Source organism: Centropristis striata, chromosome 20 (genome assembly GCF_030273125.1).
Source record: "Centropristis striata isolate RG_2023a ecotype Rhode Island chromosome 20, C.striata_1.0, whole genome shotgun sequence".
Classification (NCBI taxonomy): domain Eukaryota; kingdom Metazoa; phylum Chordata; class Actinopteri; order Perciformes; family Serranidae; genus Centropristis; species Centropristis striata.
In genome coordinates, this window is record NC_081536.1 from 30,132,450 (window position 1) to 30,152,687 (window position 20,238).

A 20,238-nucleotide genomic window follows, 5' to 3' on the forward strand; every position below is an offset into this window, starting at 1 on the left:
CCGCCGTGTCTCGTAGACTTCCCCTGGACGATCCTTGGAGTGTGTTACGCCTCCTCTGTCCCGACCTGGGTGTGTGTATAGTTACCTTGGTAACAATCATCCTCTGCAGCCGATTGGTCAGGAACAGAGAGATGGTTGCTGCTGCCAACATCACATCGGTGAGTCAAGTGTGTGTGTTTGTGGGAGAAAAATGACTTAATTATTTCTCAGACAATAAACACAACATTTCTGAGGTAGGGTGTAACTGCAAAACACAAACAAATATAAATATATATAAAAACTACAAAATATTTTTTCTCTTAACTTAAACAAATTAAAGAGAATCCCTTTTTTCTCTGAGGTTCAAAAATAAAATGTTCAAAATAACGCATATAACTGACAGTATATTTCACTGGGGTGTTTGCGGTGGCATACCTGGTAGAGCGCGTATCATAGAGGCATTGTCCTTGTCCGGTCCGGGTTCAAATCCGACTCGGAGCCCTTTCCCGCATGTCTGCCCCTCTGTCTCGCCCTTCACTCTGTCTCTATCAAAAAAGGCCAAAAATGGCCAAAAAATATCTTTAAGTTAAGTTAAGATTTTTTAAAACAAATCCCACATCAAAATAACAAAATGAGTGATACACTAACTAAATGACACAAGCTCATGTTAGCTATATGTTACCAAGCTAATATTAGCTATTTGTTAGCAAGTTATGTTAGCTATAGGCTATGTTAACAAGCTAATGTTAGCTATATTTTAACAGGCTAATGTCAGCTATATGTAAACAAGTTCATGTTAGCTATAGGTTACCAAGCTAATGTTAGCTATATGTTACCAAGCTAATATTAGCTTTTAAACAAGCTAATGTTAGCTATATATTACCAAGCTAATGTTAGCTATATGTAAACAACAACACAATGTGTTGGAGTTATCTTAGAACAAGTTATTGCATTTAACTGATTTTAATGATTCAGAGAGAAGTTTCTTGCAATAAGCCGATATCTTCATGAAGTATGATCAAATGGTTGACTCCTTTTTTGTGTGTGTGACCAATTCTATGCATATTCACGTTACAAAGTTGAGTGATGAAATGTTGAAAGGATTATTATTATTATTGGGAATTAATGTTGATACAGGTGTGTGTGTGTGTGTGTGTGTGTGTGTGTGCGTGTGTAATTTGGACGTAACATTAAGTTCTGAGCTGTATGTAATGTCACACCCAGGCTTACGTCAAGCCGTGCCTTCGATTACGCCTCCTGTAGTGTACGGTATTAATGAAAACCGTAATAATCAGTTGTTTTAAAAAAATGTTTTTATCATATTCATAATCCAGTGGAATCCCCAAGTAAAATACCCTCACCTTTGTCTGACTGGATACTTTCACACACAGCAGTCAAGTCACATTTCGTCGGAGCTCGACCTCCTGTGACATTCCTGACTCTGTGATAAGAAACACGAGATCTTTGCCACCTGTTACTGCATATCACAAGTGTTTTGCTAGTAATTACATATACTGTGTTTACATGGATATCAGACTACCCTTTGGGTTTTTATATGCAAGCTGTTATTAATGTTGCAGAGTGAGAACATGTAGTAAAAAAGTGGAAAAATCTGTTTGTGTTAAGCGTACTGTTGCTCCCCTGGGCTGCTGCCATCTCACATAAACAAGACATATGCTGTATAAGCAGTGTGATATAAACAGTGTGTATAGGAGCAGGGGTCCTATTCATCTTTCCATACACTTAGACTTAAGGCTACTTCGCAAGAACAGAGAAATTTGTTCTTTCTCCCAGGGCTGCAAGAATAGAATAACGTCATTTTGTTCAGAAATTTAAATTTGAGTTCTGCAGAGGAGTTTGGACATGTATAAAATGTCCTGGCCAGAAGGAACTTTTTTCTTGTTCTTGCAACCTCGAGAACAAGAACAAATTTCTCTGCTCTTTTTAGAGTATGTAAAGGGCTTTAGACATAAGCATTTCCATATGCAATAAAGAAGAATCCAACAGAATTGATACTAAAAACCCAGACTGGCACTCACTTTAACAATAAATCACTGAACGTATCCTCTGTGTTTGGGCTCACTCCTGCATTTCCTGAGTTGGACTGTCCAAACATGGCCAGACATGCAGCAGATTCTTTGTGGACAGAGATAAATTTGATAAGGTGATTCTCAGCGTTCATTGCCCTGGAAACCACTGCCCAAATACCCGTATTGAGCACAAGGAGGCCGCTTCATCACCGGGACCCTGGGAATTGTCTTTTCCCAGCCTTGTCTAGCAAATCACCAACATTGATCGGCAGATTACTTGTCCATCACTCAAGCCTCTGATTCCCAGCCTGCCAGCCTCCATCTTGCACCTCAAATCAGCTAAATTCCTCCAGCCTGCTAACATCCAGTCACCAGCTGCACCCTGGCCTGCCCTCAGACTGCACACCAGACTGGAAGTGACTGGTCTACACTCTGTAGACTGAACTCCCAGGCTTCCAGTTGGTCGTCCCTGTGACACCCAGAAACATCTCCCAGATCATCAGATCTTTGTCCAGCCAGATCTTCCACATTTCCAGTTGGTTTCTTCCCCTGACCCCAAGCCAGATCGCCCAGATTTCCCCTTGGCCCTCTGAACGGCCTCGTCCTCTGCAGACACGATACAAAGCTAGAAGTGTCCAGTTTCCTTTAACACTCGGACCACAAGGGTTCTACCGCCCCCCAAAAGGCAGCAATGGTCTGCCACAAATAAGGGCTCTTGTCGCTCTTTTATGTGGAGTTTGCATGTTCTTCCCATGTCAACCTTTTTAAAAAATGGCTGCTATTCAAGGAAGCTTGATACCTTGAAACCGTGGTAGATTTTAGTTGTTCAGATCTTTCGGTTCCAAACAAGTGGCTACATGGTAATGTAGAGGGTCGCCAGTTCGACTACGGCCTGCTGCTCTTCTTTGTGGAGTTTGCATGTTCTCCTCATGTCAGTGTGGGTTCTCTTCCTCCAAAGTCCAAAGGCATGCAACTTGGGTTTAAATGGTAAATGGGTTGCACTTATATAGCGCTTTTATCCAAACCGCTTTACACTAAACACTACGCTCATTCAAAAACAGATTCATACTGGTGGCCGAGCCACTGATGCCACCTCATTCACACACCGATAAACGCAGCATCGGGAGCAATTTGTGGTTCAGTATCTTGCTCATGCTCTACATACTTGACATGTAGCTGCCATGGTCAGGGATTGAACCACCAGCCTTCCGTTTACTAGGCGAACGCTCTACCAACTGAGCCACAGCCACCCCATAGGTGTGAAAGAATGCGTGAATAGTTGTCTGTCTCTATGTATCTCTATCTAACTGTCCAGGTGTACCCCCGTCTCACCCAATGTCAGCTGGGATTGGCTCGTGCGCCCTGTGACCCGATTTCAGATCAGCTGTTAAAGAAAATGTATTAATAGATCAAAGATAATGAATTAATGAATGGAGAAAATATGATGAAGTGCCTCTACGGTGCCCTTCGAGGAGAGGAAACATGATAAAGCACCTCTCGGCTGTCCTTAAATGGAGCGAACAGGATTAAGTGCCCTTCAGGGGATGTCCTTTTAGTGTTGAAAACATGACCTGGTGCCCTTCTGGGTGGCCTTAAATGGAGAGAACATGATGAAAAGGCCTCTAGGATGGCTGTAAAATGTAACAGTCGCGATGCAGTGCAGTGCAGGCTGATACAGAGAACCTTCTGTGCACCAGGGACCCATTAATAGATTCACTCTTACAAGTTTTTCCTAGTTCCAACAGGAGGTACTTTAAGCTCCTGAATGAAACTGTCTGTAACTTAAGAAAACCTACATAACTGCAATTTAATTGTATGACTCTACTGTACTGTTATAATAGTAATTATTACAAGTTTTATCCCTTTCCCACTTAAGCTTGATGATGACCCATCAGAAGAAAGCACAGAAGAAGAAGAGGAGGAGAATGAGGAGGAGGAGGAAGAAGAAGCATCAGGAGAGGAAGATGAGGATGAAGAAGAAAGGTCGTTACCTGGCGACCCTGACGAGGAGCCGTCCACAGTGACCAAAGCCAAACAGCTGGCCGAGCGTCTGAAGGCCAAAGCCCGAAAAGTGCTACGAGACCTGGGGAGAATCTTGGCCATCGGCCTGCTGGCGTTAGCCGGTAGGATCTGTGTAACAACATTATACTCTCTCAGGTTTTTAAATCATTTTACAGCACAGGAACAAGAAGCTGAAAGACGTGAGCAGAGTCCAGACATTGGTCTGGGTGCTCAGATTTTTGTTTTATCTCTCACATACACAATTTTACCTCTCACATTCAAAATTTCGCAATAAAATCCCTCTCACATTCATAATTTCACCTCACATTCACAATTTTCCCTCTCACATTCAAAATTTCCCTTCTCACATTCACAATTTTCCCTCTCACATTCAAAATTTTTCCTCTCACATTCACAATTTTCCCTCTCACATTCACAATTTTCCCTCTCACATTCACAATTTTACCTCTCACATTCACAATTTTACCTCTCACATACAGAGTTTTACCTCTCACATACGCAATAAAATCCCTCTCACATTCAAAAAAATACCTCTCACATTCACAATTTCACCTCACATTCACAATTTTACCTCTCACATTCAAAATTTCCCCTCTCACATTCACAATTTTCCCTCTCACATTCAAAATTTTTCCTCTCACATTCACAGTTTTACCTCTCACATTCACACATTTTTGGGAATTTAACGGGTAGAATTGTGAATGTGAGAGGTATTTTTGTGTATGTGAGAGGGAAGAAGGATCATGTGTCTGTCTGTATCTCTGACTTCTTCCCTCCTCCTCCCAGGTATCACTCTCCCCTCGGCCTTCTCAGCCGTCTACTTCCTGCTCTTCATCGCGGTGTGCACGTGGTGGGCGTGCCACCTTCCCATCAGCCACCTGGGTTTCAACGCGCTGTGTGTGATGGTGGGCTTCTTCACCGCTGGTCACATGGTCTGTCTGTACCTGTACCAGAGTCTGCTGGCCCAGGCCCTGTTCCCGCCCCACAGCCTGTGGGCCAGGTGAGGCTGCAGCACAAACCACGAGATGTTTTAGTTTCCGATGATTTCATTAATGTCTCAGTTATCCCTGATTGTGCTTCAATGCCAAAGGGCAGAGGTGGGACCAAGTCATTGTTTTGCAAGTCACAAGAAAGTCTCAAGTCTCTGCCCTCAAGTCTCAAGTCAAGTCTTAAGTCCTACAATTTGAGATTTGAGTCATTTTAAGAGCAACAGAGTAATAATACTTACACGGATCATGTATGCTTTTAAAATCTGTATTTATTTGTCAAATCTTTTTTTTTTTGCAAGAAAATTCTTTAACACATTTGGAAAAAAACAACTGCATAAGAGCATATTGCACTATAACTAGTTCCACAGCAGTTTCTTACCTGTCTTGTCTCATCTCACATCTGTGTGTGTTTTTTATCACTAATTTAGCAATGCTGCTAGCAAAGTTACTTAGCTGAGAAGCTAGCGTTAGCATTCATTCAAAACTTACCGGTCTTTGTGCAACTTCAAATGTCGGACGGAGTTGGATGTTGTTGCGTCTCCATCTGTAATCTTTGCATGTTTTGCATGATGCAATTTGTTTTTTTAACACTTTGTAGTTATTTTACCCAAACTAAACTATCTTTGGTACCATTTTTGCCAACTGGTGCCGTTTTTTGACAGTTCTTTTTCATTGGTTGTCCTGCAGTTTGAATTAAAATTACGTGGATCAAATTTTTTCGGATGGATGCTGCCATTTATATAAAGAGAGATAGAGCGGTCCTTAGTAACAGACTTTTTAATCTTTGGGTTTTGGAGAAAGTAGCAAGTCTTTTCAAGTCAAAAGTTATTAGTCCAGGTCAAGTTGCAAGTCTCTTTACATTTTGTCAAGTCGAGTCAAAAGTCACCAAATTCATGACTTGAGTCTGACTCGAATCGAGTCCACATCTCTGCAGAAGGGCTTGTAAATAGCAGAGTATGAGTGATAGAAACTCCCTCGTTCTGTGTTTACATGGAACCCAGAGATTCAGGTTATTCATATCTTCTTCAGGGCACAGTTAACTCCTCTGGAATCACTCTCCCTTTCCCCTGCGACCTATAAAAGTGCTCCTTCCTCCCACACGTTGCTTGCTGTTTAGTGGAGGATTTGTCCAGAGGGTGTAAAGTTCATGTTCCTTCATCACTATCTATTAATAGTTTGCTTGCAATGTGTGGAATCTTGGTGGAAGTGGATTGAAAAGAAACAGTGGAAGGAGCATAATATAATGTGTGTGTTTCAAGACAAAGTGAACGTGTGTGTGTGTGTGTGTGTGTGTGTGTGTGTGTGTGTGTGTGTGTGTATGTGTGCGTGTGTGTGTGTGTGTGTGTGTGTTACAGGAATGTGAGGAGACCGTAACTTCTCAAAGGTATTTGTGGAATGGTTGGCGAGCAGCTGATGCTTTGTCACCTCACTAGTTGAGCTGAATTGCAGAAAGATGAGTGAGCAGCGCAGCATTCCAATATAATGTATGAATATGTTTACTCAGCTGTTAGTAACTAAGCACAGCTAACATTACTGTGTCTAACATTGTGGGGTAACCCAATATTGTTTTTCATAGACAAAACATTCATTCATTATCCCAAACCAATTATTGATTGGCCAAGCAGCGGGGTACACCCTGGACAGGCCAGAGGAGTGTAGAAGGAGGTGAAGACAAATGGTCAAATGGCGCTATTCGCTTGGGGAACAACACGTGTAGTAAAATCTGGCCTGCAGCTGCTGAAAGGCTCCACAGGTGACACACAAATAATAATAATAATTATAATGATCTGAGGTAGCAGGTGGGAGAGTGACGTTGGAGGTTATTGAGGGCTTTGTAGGTGATGAGCAGGATCTTGAAGTGGATTCAGTGCTGGATAGTGAGCCAGTGAAGGTGCTGAAGGAGGAGGAGAGGATTGGAAGAAGTGTGATTCCCTCTTACTCATTACACATATTTTGGGTTAGAAAGGGTCAAGTCAGGTGAGACTGATAAGGCAGGCTAATCGTGCAGGTAAAGGTTTCTGATCACTAGAGCATTCCTGCCTAATCAACAACTCAGTGATACAGTAATGAGAGAGGAATTAAAAACTTTACCCTCCACATTGTGCACACTGATGAAGCAGTAAGTCTGGAAAATCACTGGACAGAGTTTATCAGTTATGGGCATGCTGACTACTGAATTGATTGAAGTTCATTGACTGGTTGTGGTTCTGTTCAGTTAAATTACCAGTTTATCACACATTCCTGAGCCTTACTACTATTACATGTTGGTCAGTCCTGTTATTGTCATGAAGCTGATTTTCTGTTATCTGTGCCAGTCTGACCAGTTATGGATAGTTTAGGAGGTAATAACAGACTAGCTGAAGGTTATAATATTAGTGTCTCAGGGTAACTTGCCACCTGAAGGTCTCCTTTTTATTTCCCCGGCATTAGTAAAACACCTTTTTACTGTGAGCAATAGAGTCTCCACTGCATTATTAAAATGCGTTTTCCACATTTTCCTCCTGTACAGATAAAACACATAACATGCCTATAGGCTTGCATGTTATTGCTTTCATATTTTACATGTAGTGTGGAGTGGTGCTGTTAGTATGGCTACATATTCAGGGGAGTGCTGAGATAGATGGTGATAGATGGTGATAGATGGTGGTAATCAGTTGTGGTGGGGCAGTCGGGGCAAAATGGAAAAATTGAATTTATAATGCTACTTTTCTGGCTACACTCAGAACATGATATATAGATAATAACCTGTGTCACAGACAGTTATTCACTGGTTCATGCAGTTCATCGGAAATAAATCTTGGAAATTAGCATCAAAGAACCCCAAATGTTCTGTGGTACAGTACAAAAGAACAACTCTCTGCTGCTGTAACAATAAGTGGGCATCTGCTGTCCAGTTGTTTAACCCTCTAGAGTCCATGAAAGCACCAGCACATTACTTCTTCATGACATGAGGACATAAAAATTAAGCAACATTGAGTCTTGTTATCAGCTGCCCTCTAAAGTTCTGGCTTGAAACTCCATGCCAGATTTCTTTGGATTATATTCGGCCAAATAAAACCCGAGATAATGTCAAATATATTTAGTATAAAAATATAGAACTAGAGATTATCCTCATTCTACCTGTTATATGTAATATTTGCAACCTGTATTCATATTTGCAACATTTAAAATTCAGTGTATTGAAGTATAATTTTCAAGATCAGATTTTATGTTTTCCTTTGTTTCTTTTGGGTTCCAAATTTTTATCAAGTAAATCAAAGTTAAAAATTAATTTTCAGGACATATAGATGAGGTAACGCTGAAAAAAACTGATACCAACATGACATGGTAAAGATTTTTAACAGATTTTTTAAAGGACATAACAGCCCGAGATTACAGAGGGTTAAGGCATTTAAAGACTTAATCACAACAAACAAAGTCTGACTTAAATGTGATACTCTAAAGGATCTCAGCACTAGAGATTGAATCCATTGAAACATGCTGTGTTGTTGTTGTTGTTGTTGTTGTTGTGGTGTAACACTCCAAATCCACTTGTAAATGGTGACTGGATTTCCTCCCGAACAGGCCGCACTGACAGAAAACAGTCTTTGGTCAGATCCACAACAGGCACCAATAGTCATATCAGCAGCTGGTTGCTGGTCTAGTGACCTATGGAGAGGAGAACAACCTCATCCTATATAAAGACAAAAATTGGGTCATATTTTTAGATTTACGGAAGCACGCCCACCACAACATTTTAACGGCCAAAGTCACAGCCTGGAACACCCTCTTGCTGCCAGCCAGCCAGTTATTACAAATAACTGGAGCAGGTCAGCAAACACCTGTCCACTGCCAGGAAGAGCCTGCAGGCCTGGTATTTCCTACAGCTACTGAAAAAGGCAACCCACTAAGTGTCGCTGGCTCCAGTCCACACATAGCTGATTCTGTGTACAGCAAACACTGCAGGAGAAAAGGTAGAGAGAGACGGAGCGCACTCTGTGTACCTGACAGAACAGTTTGGAAACCTGAGACATAATAGAGCAGAAAGTCTCACAACACTCAGCATCTGCAATCAGGGACGGAAAGGGACTAAAAAAAGGCCCGGGACCCTTTTGCCAAAATTTAGGCCCACAACCCATACTCAGTTTGGCGTTTAAATATCCACTCGCCAAACACACTGTACAATACACTGTGTGACTCTCCTCACAGTGTGTGAGCCATTTGCGATTTGTGACATCCTTCTGTAGAGACAGACTTTTGGGCTTTTTTATGAAAAAACATTGTTCCAGGCTGTGACTTTGGCCGTTAAAATGTTGTGGACTATATATATATATATTTTTTTATTTTTTTTTTATTTATTTTATTTATTATTATTATTTTTTTCTTCCATATTGTGTTATTGGTTTTGGTGTTTTGGGCATTAACGCTGTCAGCCGCAAACACGTCAGGTTAGACTGCACTAAATTGCACAAATCATCATCATCATCATCATCATCATCATCGTGGTGAAGACAGGACGTTCATCTATTATACTTGTGTCCTGCTCATTACTAAACAGTTCAGTGAGTTTTCGTCATTTCAAACCCTCTGCCTCCAGTGATTTGAACATCTTTTTTTTTCGATTTCTCCCAGCCACCTTTCTCCACCATTTCTCACACTCTTCCTTGTGGGTTTTTTTTTCAAGTTTTGTGTCTTTTTCCCATTTTTTTGCACCCCCTGTTTTGACGTTAATATCGCTAATCAGATTTTTTTACCTGATGAACCACAAAGGCCACAGACAGGGTCCATGGGACGGCCGTTCTGGACTTTGACAGAATTTCCTATTGGTCAGTCCGCCCCTGTCTGCAATGAGACGATGACTGCGTAAATTACTGACTTTGCCTCCTTTTCACTTCCATTCTATGTGAGCAAATAAAACAAACTCTCACTTTCATCTTATCTCAGTCATCTGAAGCATCATGTGAAGTCTGTCTGATGATGACAGCGCTGCTATCAGTCTGCACTCGTGTGGTTTCTCCTGTTTTTGCCCTTTATAAACTGTCCAAATGATAATAAGCAGACACAGTTACCTCTGCCAGCGCAGCAGCAGTGTTTCCCTTTGGTTTTATAGTCTCTCTGGATGTTATCTATTCAGATAAACAGTTTGACATTTCTGCTGTTTATATTATTAATGAATTATTGCCATCTGCCTTTATGTATATTCAGGACGTAAATTAATTATTTAATAATCCAGGTTGTAACGTAAAATGTCTCATAATTTGTAGAAATTATGTACTTTTACATTTGGTGTGACGGAATGATTATGACTTCTGTAAACAGTTATAATAGTTTTTGGCTGTGTGGTTATTTTACCTACACTACACAGATCCACTAAGCTTTAAAAGATAGTGAACCAGACAACAAACAAACAAAATCTTGAGGGTAGACCAAGTACACATGACCTATTCCAGAAATTATTATATTTATTTATATTAATTATGATTGATTTATACATATTTAACAATCTACATGTGACATTTCATTTATGTACTTGGAGATTTACATGTTTAATTACAATACGAAAGATGAGAGAAAGCAGTAAGAACGTTTGGACGACACTCGGGCTACGATCTTAAATAGTACATTTGTATATTTACTCTACTGTATTTTATTGTGAAGGACAGAAGTAAGGTCCGGGTGTGTTGGGATGGATGGATGGATGGATGGATGGATGGTTGGTTGGTTGGTTGGTTGGTTGCATGGTTGGTCGTTTGGTTGGATAGTTGGTTGTTTGGTTGGATAGTTAGTTGGATAGTTGGATGGTTGGTTGTTTGGTTGGGTTGGTTTGGTTGGTTTGCTTGGTTTGTTCGTTGGTTGATTGGATAGTTAGTTGGTTGGTTGGTTGGTTGGTTGGTTGGATAGTTGCTTGGATAGTTGGTTGGTTGGTTGTTTGGTTGGATAGTTGGTTGGATAGTTGGATGGTTGGTTGTTTGGTTGATTTGTTGGTTGGTTTGTTGGTTGGTTGATTGGATAGTTGGTTGGATGTTGATTGGTTGGGCGGTAAACCAAAGGCTAACGCACCTGGTTAAAAAACAATATACAGTTCTAAAGATAAGAAGTTAGACTCACAGCACTTGCTTCTTGTAGATTTGCCACTTTTTTCTGTTAAATCTGCAACTTTTTTCTCAAAGATTTGCCACTTTTAATCTCATAAATTTGCCACTTTTTTCTCAAAATATTACCTCCCTCTCCGGGGTCCATTTTTTTTTCATACTTGGCCCTAATACGCCGTCGTACATACCTCTGGTCACAACAGAATACATTTTTCCTTTTTTTAACTACATCCCATTTTCCAACTATTTTTCTCACTTCTCACCTTTCTCCATCTCTGTTCCTGTCTAGGATCTTTGGGCTGAAGGACATCATCATACCAGGAAACTGCTCCTCACCCTATGACCTCAACCTAAACGCTGGTCATGACTGGCCTGTTTACGTCAACCCAGGAATACTGTTCCTCCTCTACATCGTCACCACAACTGTTCTTCAGACAGCAAGTCATGGGACACCTAAACAGGTATCTATACTTCTTCATTTATTCATTCACGGACTGAAATGTGTCCATCGTCCTATCCACCTATCTATATATCTATATCTACTTTGTGTTCAGCAGGTTAAGGAGGATCAGCAACAGGAGAAACCAGAAGAGGAGGAGATGGTGGAGTTAACATCATGGAATCAACAGAAAGACAGCTATGAGGATGACACACAGGTAAGTAATTGTTTCTCTATGTCTGCATTCAAATTCCCTTTCTTTATTTCTTTAATAAATCTGTATTCACATGTCTGTGTCTGTGTGTGCTCCTCTGTTGTAGATCATGCTGTCTATGGGCACAGAGAGCAGCAGAGGAGGAACTCTGGCTGCAGAGAGTCAACCAGATCTGGGTACCAAGTGTTCCGTTTCTCTCAGAAATAATCTGTGTAACTAAAAAAAGCAGTGTAACCACATTGGAAACTCTGGATTTAGTCCATAACAAATTAATTCCACAGTGTTGATGAGGCCATATCTCACATGATAGGTAGTCACACCTTTTTTATTCATTATCACAACAGCAATTCAATTGTTGCATAACTATAAAATATAAAAAGGTTGTAAAAACAGACGGTCAAAAGAGGAAATGGGGCCAGACCATTCTAAATCAAAGATACAGTAACTCTGCTGCTGTAAATTAAATATTGTAAAATGTGTCACTCATTGATGCTGTGTATGTATTTCTGTTAAAATAATCTAAATATATAATCTCACATAAATTAATCTTTCAAATAAATAAAATAGATTAGTCCTCAAAGGAGTGCCTCTTAAATGATTATTTGGTGCTAAATTACGTTTTTCCTTTCACTGGATTTAAAACATTAGCTGCTGAGATCTGGGAACATGATGCTCATTTTCAGCTTTGCTTCCAAAAAACAGGATAAATGGTGTATTTCCAACACGTCTGACTGCTTGTATTTTCTAGACGCTATAATTTATATAATATGCGTTATGATAGCAGAACTTATAGAAATGATGGGGAAAAACTATACAAATACAGTAAGAGACAACTGTAATATACCAGAATGATCCTTTTAAGGTACCTTATTTGCTTGTCAGATATGATGATATGGAATACATCCTATCTCTTGATCGTCTTGATGTAATGTTATGTAATGTTATGTAATGTTGTGCGTACTGAGCCTCCTGTTGTCGTGCCAGGTGAGAGCGGTGACCCCGGTGCTCCCCAGCAGAGTGAAAGCCCGTTCTTCCTGCTGGGAAGGGTGGTGATGCAGCAGAGCTACGTCTGTGCTCTCATAGCCATGATGGTAACTGATATTTTATACATTTATGAACTGACACAATGCTGTTTCCATTGCTTTTTAATCCGTGAACACAACTTTCTTAATTAGTCATGATCACAGACTGTTTTTATCATGTTGATAGTTACTATGCAGCATCATAGACCTTGTTTCCATTTATCAGTAACATGTGGTCGGAGTGATCCGAACACAAGTGGACAGCTCTCGTGACCACTTGTGATCCGATTCCACTTCCCCACTCTATGTAAATTAACACGTACATCATTTCTGTTTGAGAAACGCCAAATGCGTTGCTGTTTTTAACCATATATCGTCCGGATGCTATACGAATATTTCTTAGCCTACAAAATAAAGTTTGAGAAATGTCTGCATGGAGCACAGCTGCTTACAGATGTGCAGCTGACAGACATGCAGCTTCCAGTTCCTCATCACTATAACGTTAATGATCAATTAATCGATTAATCGCTGCATGCATACATGCGCATAATAAAAAATATATATGTAGTACTGTGCAAAAGCCTGTTTTGATATCGGACGCTTTTATTTTGAAAGGACAAAAAGAGACTTGATCCTGTTGATCGTAAAACTAACTTAACCAAGATTAAACTGTAATGTTCAATGTTTAATGTTTTTAGAGGCATGACGTTAGTTTTTGCAGTAATCTTACATATTTAAATGCATTTTGTGTTTTAATAAGTTTTGGATAAAATTAAACCAAGTAATTATTTCATCATTAAAAAATACACAGATCGCGCGGGCAGGGGGCGGCAGGTGAGTAGGCGGTCCCTAATGTGGACAAGAGTCACAAACCCGTTCTCACTACTGTCTGAATGTGGACACATGAGGCCTGAACCACCTCCCAATGTGGTTTTTGACATCCGATCTCAATGCGTCCTGTATTTAGAGCTGTCCACTTGTGTTCGGATCACAGACCACATGTGACTGCTAAATGGAAACAGGGTCATAATATATGTGCTGTGTCGTTGCTGTGCAGGTGTGGAGCATCACATACCACAGCTGGCTGACCTTTGTGCTGCTGCTGTGGGCGTGTCTCATCTGGATGCTGCGTGCCAGGTATCTGTATTGACAGAACAAATCCCGACTCTATAGACATTCTGATTTTCATTCATGCTGGGTGAATGTATTCATTGATTCCTTGCTTTGCAGACGGCATGCAGCCACCCTGTGCTCCCCCTTCATCCTGCTTTATGGCCTGGCTCTGTGCTGTTTGCAGTACGTCTGGGCCATGGAGCTTCAGCCAGAACTGCCCACCACTGTGGGCACCATGAGCCTCAGACAGCTGGGACTGGACAGAGCCCAGTACCCCTGTCTCAGACTGGGAGCTTTGGTAAGAACCGAGAATAGACACTGGGTATCACGGGGCTCATTTCTCCACTCGGCACTATGAGGCCTGAGCTCACTGAGTAGTATGAGGAGCCGTATAGGCCGTAATTCATTCTTCCCTCTCACATGCACAAAAAATACCTCTCACATTAACAATTTCACCTCTCACATACACAATTTTACCTCTCACATTCACAAAAATACCTCTCACATTCACAATTTTACCTCTCACATACAGTTTTACCTCTCACATTCACAATTTTACCTCTCACATACAGTTTTACCTCTCACATTAACAATTTTACCTCTCACGTTCAAAATTTTACCTCTCACATTCACAATTTCACCTCTCACATTAACAATTTTACCTCTCACGTTCAAAATTTAACTCTCACATACACAGAAAATACCGCTCACATACACACATTTTTTTTGTGAATGTGAGAGATAAAATTGTGAATGTGAGAGGTGAAATTGTGTATGTTAGAGTATTTTTTGTGAATGTGAGAGGGAAGAATGAATTTTGGCCTATACGGCCCCTCGTATAGTACAGTGTGTGCCTTGTTGACAAAATACAGATTTATCTCCTGGCTGCACCAGATTACTTGCAGTATCACAGCCAAGTTCAGTGCATGTTTCTTCACAAAACAGTAAAACTGGAGATGATAAACTCTCTCCTGGCTGAACAATCACACCCTTTAATCTCCTCTGTGGCTGTTTTTGCATCATCATGTAGATTTAATAGATATATTTTTTATGTTGTTTTGATTTAAACAACTGATACAAGTGATGGTTCATTTTATTCTCAGCTTTTCATAAACCCAGTGAACTGAATTATGGCTCTCCGTGTTTTTCTGTGTTTTTCCATCTCTCGCTCTCTTTTTATCTCTCTCTCTCTCCAGCTCCTGTTTACTTTAACCTTCTGGCTCTTAGTGCGTCAGTCAGTGAAGGAAAACTTTACACGGAAAAAGAAAATGTCCACACCACTACAGGAGGTCTCCACGGGAGGTCAGAGGTCACACACACACACACACACACACACACACAAACACAAACACACACACACACACACATTCACAGCATATATACACAAAATTTTATTTATTTCATATTACATTTTATTAGGTTATCCATGAAATTCCAACAATAGCAATAAAACAGCAAAAAAAACAACAACTACAAAGCCATTTCAAGAGGCGTAGTTCGACTGTTCACATGAGAAATAACAGGCTGCCACACTGCACTAAATCTCACAGTGGACCCTGTTCACGCTGTGTGTTTGACCGAACATGTCGACCGGCGGTCACTCTGACAATTCAAAAGAACAAGATGCCAGGAGAGCTGAGCAGGCCGAGCTGTTCAACCTGCGATCTTTGAATTATCTTCAAATTTAACCCATTTAGGTCTAAAACGCCTGTAAAAAAATGCCTGTAAAACCTCTTTGATTTTAAAATAACCCCCTGAAACCTGAAGTTTTTCTGGAAATTCAACATAAGTGTCAACACTTCCTACTAAATAATAGATTTTTCAGCATCTGTAGCAGATAGAAATTAAATTTAAAAAATATATATATATTTGAGAGCTTATAGCTGTTATATCTGAGCTCCCTCCGCTTTAGTCGTCTTCGTTTTCAAAGTTCTGGAAAAGTCCCATGATGCATTGCGACACTCCCACATGTATTCTGATGCATTTCATTGGCCAAGAGACAGAAAATAGGTGGAAAAAACTACAAATACTACAAAACGATGTATCCGCTTTCCCCGCTTTAATAGTAGAATAACACAACAGCGCCCCCAGTTTTAATGGTAGAAATGCGGTAATGCTTTCCCGGCCTTAAATGGGTTAAAAGAGAACAATGCTAATACAGTCATGGAAAAAAATATTAGACCATCCTTGTTTCCTTCAATTTATTTTTCATTTTAATGCCTGGTACAACTAAAGGTACATTTGTTTGGACAAATATAATGATAACAACAGAAATAGTTGATAGGATTTTAATTTTAGAGCTGATATCTAGACATTTTCCATGGTTTTCTTGATAATAACCAAAATCACTATCAAGAAAAACCATGGAAAATGTCTAGATATCAGCTCTTGAATTAAACTCTTATGAGTTATTTTTGTTGTTATCATTATGTTTGTCCAAACAAATGTACCTTTAGTTGTACCAGGCATTAAAATGAACAAGAAATTAGAGAAAACAAGGGTGGTCTAATAATTTTTTCCATGACTCTATGTGTCGTAATTTGTGCTGCTGACTCATAACCTCTTCTGTCATTTAGGCTGGAAAACTTGTTTTTTTCAAGAGCTCGACCTGTGTAGAATTGTATAATGAATGAGGCCATTTCTTTAATACTTTAAAGCAGTGGTCTCAAACTCAAATTACCTGGGGGCTGCTGGAGGCAGTATCAAAATGACCAAAAAAAGACACAAAATGACCAAAAAACAGACACAAAATGACAAAAAAAAAAGACACAAATTACAAAAAAAAGGACACAAAATGACTGAAAAAACACTAAATTACTTAAAAAAGACACAAAATGACCCCAAAAATACACAAAATTACTAAAAAAGACACACAATTATTATAAAAAGACACACAATTACCAAAAAAGACACAAATTTTACTATAATTTTACCTCTCACATTCACAATTTCACCGAGGTAAAATTGTTAATGTGAGAGGTAAAATTGTGAATGGAAATATCGCCTAGCCCTATGTTAAACGACCAGCCTTAAATACAAACACAACTGATTTAATATCTTCTTCTTTAAGTGCAACACATCTATCCATCCCTGTTTTTCTCACCATGCAAGTATCTTCGTTAACCTTTGACCTCTCCTCTTCTTCCCGGTCAGAGGAGGGAGCTGCTAATGAATCAGTGCTGAAGGTTCTGGGAGGCTCGGTGATGAGCTGTTACGCTAAATACTGGATCTACGTGTGCGGAGGGATGTTCATCATGGTCTCCTTCGCTGGAAAACTTGTTGGATACAAAATCATCTACATGCTGCTCTTCCTGCTCTGCCTCTGCCTCTATCAGGTAAACCAGCACAGACTGGACACCAGCAAGTAAAAACAATAGATCGTTTTTAAAGAAGAGCCTCGGTTCATTTAAAACTCTCATCAGGGTTTTTGATGCACTTGGAAAAGTATTCCAGAAAAGTTTTAATAAAGATCCCAAGATGGAAATGTTTGGACTAAAACCAAATTACATAACTGGAAGGGGGGGAAATATCTTTTACAAATATTACTGATTTCAGCTCTTAACCCTTTATCGGGCAAAGAACTATATTTGGTAACTTCAGTTAATATTTAGAGAAAAAAGTTGCAAATTTACTAGATGAAAGTGGCAAATCTACAAGAATAAAAGTCTCAGATTTAAGAGAGTTAAAGTAGCAAATATGCGCGAAAAAAAATCACAGATTTACGAGAAAAAAATCAAATTTTTTCACCCAGATTCACCACTTTAAATCTCATAAATCTGCACATTTTTTTCTCATAGATTTGCCACTTTAATCTCGTAAACTTTTTTCTTTGCAAGTATTTCAATGAGTGCCCTATTAAGGGTTAAATGTATTCCTGTTAAATGGTTAAAACCCTCCAACGTACAATATGTGGATTGAGAAGCTCTGGGAAATCTATCACATGGAACAAATAACTTACTCCTTGAGGCTTCAAAAAGATATATTTGTTAACAGATGGAGACCTGCCATGACCATATTAATGCAATAATCTAATTTTATCTTTATTTTATTTTACTTTATTTCACTTCATTTAATTTGATTTATTTCCATGTACACAGTTTATTATTTAATTACTTATTGTTTGTTTGTGTTACTTTTGTTCCACCATATCATTTATACATATTTGACCTGATGTATATACTTTAATGCAATATTAAGCAGATCACAAATGAAAAACAGCAGACTAAATGTGAATTTGTATATATATGTATATATATGTCTGTATAAGCTGCAAAATTTGAAATCAAATTTAAGTTTAAAAAACAAAACAAAAAAAACCTCACATCAGATACTTTTTTTTTCACCTCTAGGTGTACTACTCCCTGTGGAGGCGCCTGTTGAAGATCTTCTGGTGGCTGGTTGTAGCCTACACCATGCTGGTGCTGATCTCCATCTACACGTACCAGTTTGAAGACTTCCCTGGATACTGGAAGAACTTTACTGGTTTCACAGAAGAACAGTACGTTCTCTTACACAGCACTGATCGTCTTATTGTCCTGCTGATACTTCTTCATCTCTTGATCTCTAAGTCTTAGCCAAAACATAATAAGGCACACGGCTTTGCAGGATTTTAAAAAAGCTATTAATAAATGTTCTTTGCCGCTTTGAATTTAACCCAGCGGTCTCAAACTCAAATTACTGGAAATTATTGCTGGAGGCAGTATCAAAATGACCAAAAAAAGACACAAAATTACTAAAAAAAGACACAAAAAGACAAAAAAGACACACAATTACCAAAAAAGACACACAATTATTTAAAAAAACACACAAAATTATTTAAAAAAAGACACAAATACACTGGATTTTGCTCTACCATGATAAAATCCAGTTTAAGGGCAAAAACTACATATGTTTTCTCATGCATTATTTTTTCTACCATATAATAATAATTCTGCATGAATTAGATATCAATGGAGAGCTGAATATCACTGTAGTCAGTGAGCTATTTCATTGCAGTGAGAGCATTTCTTGATACCCCAAAACATAACAAAGAGCACTACAGAGCAGATAAAGCAGGATGTTTTAGGAATAAGAAACACTGACGTGTCACTGTGCCCTCCTCTCGTCCTTGCAGGCTGGCAGCGATCGGTCTGGAGACCTTTGCTCTGTCTGAACTCTTCAGCAGTATCCTCATCCCCGGCTTCTTCCTGCTGGCCTGTATCCTGCAGCTGCACTACTTCCACAAACCCTTCATGAGGATAACAGACCTGGAGCATGTTACACCTATACACAGGTAAGACAACCTGCTTCCTCCTAGTAGTCTTTATTAAAAAACTATGTGTTTCATATTGCTAGACAGCTTCGTTTAAAGCAACAGTGTCTGTATCTTCCAGTTCATTTTTCTGGGTGAAACCAAATATCTGGGTGGGATTTAGATTTAGTGATTAGAGGGATTTAAAACACATATGCAAAGAGATTTTCAGCTTTAGGAGAACAAAGGAGGAATGAATTAAGTAGACCTTAACCACATTCTTTGGAAATTCAAAATGTAATGTTTTTGCCGGCTAAAATCCAAACACACCACCTCCTCTTATGAAATCACTCAGCTCTATTATTTGTCTTGAGTCTTCTGGTGGAGACGAGAGAAATACAGAGATCTGATCTGACCATGCTGCAAATCTATTTTTTTAATATTCTAGATATCCTGGTATCTTATGAAACTAGAAGATCTAAGGAATATCAAAGTTGTCGAAATATCTTTATATAATTTTTTTTAATGTTTCCTTCAGAGACATTGAGAGCAGTGAAGCTAGTTGTTTTTGAAAGTTTGATAAAATGCTGCAGTTGTTGTCGTTCATACATGTTTGATATCAGTTCAGTTTGACTGAATACTTTGTTGGTCAGTCTGTGGGTTTGACTCTCATTGTGGAGAAATAAAAAGACTGGTGAGATGTCTGTCTGTCTCTCACCATCTCTGTCTGTCTGTCACATTTAAAAAAAAGATGCTATCCTATGAGGGACCATATAGGCCATATTTCATTCTTCCCACATTCACAGTTTTACCTATCACATTCACAATTTCACCTCTCACATTCACAAAGAATACCTCTCACATTCACAATTTTACCTCTCACATTCACAATTTCACCTCTCACATTCACAAAGAATACCTCTCACATTCACAATTTCACCTCTCACATTTACACATTTTTTGTGAATGTGAGAGGTATTTTTTTGTGAATGTGAGAGGTATTTTTTGTGAATGTTAGAGGTAAAATTGTGAATGTGAGAGGTAAAATTGTGAATGTGAGAGGTAAAATGAATAGACTGAGAATTTTCTCTTATTGGCCAAAACAATTAAATCCCAATATTTTGTTACG

General features: G+C 39.3%; 1 protein-coding gene across 1 annotated transcript in view; it reads left to right on the plus strand.

Moving 5' to 3' along the window:
• Positions 1 to 20,238, plus strand: part of piezo1 (piezo-type mechanosensitive ion channel component 1) — an 86,109-nt gene that overhangs the window by 28,824 nt on the left and 37,047 nt on the right. The window contains exons 4-16 of the mRNA XM_059359681.1: positions 17 to 158; positions 3,886 to 4,132; positions 4,818 to 5,031; positions 11,381 to 11,552; positions 11,646 to 11,747; positions 11,851 to 11,920; positions 12,729 to 12,835; positions 13,824 to 13,903; positions 13,997 to 14,177; positions 15,076 to 15,181; positions 17,033 to 17,214; positions 18,229 to 18,377; positions 18,993 to 19,151. Coding sequence (XP_059215664.1) covers positions 17 to 158; positions 3,886 to 4,132; positions 4,818 to 5,031; positions 11,381 to 11,552; positions 11,646 to 11,747; positions 11,851 to 11,920; positions 12,729 to 12,835; positions 13,824 to 13,903; positions 13,997 to 14,177; positions 15,076 to 15,181; positions 17,033 to 17,214; positions 18,229 to 18,377; positions 18,993 to 19,151 — 1,911 coding nt within the window. The remainder of the gene's footprint in view (positions 1 to 16; positions 159 to 3,885; positions 4,133 to 4,817; positions 5,032 to 11,380; positions 11,553 to 11,645; positions 11,748 to 11,850; positions 11,921 to 12,728; positions 12,836 to 13,823; positions 13,904 to 13,996; positions 14,178 to 15,075; positions 15,182 to 17,032; positions 17,215 to 18,228; positions 18,378 to 18,992; positions 19,152 to 20,238) is intronic.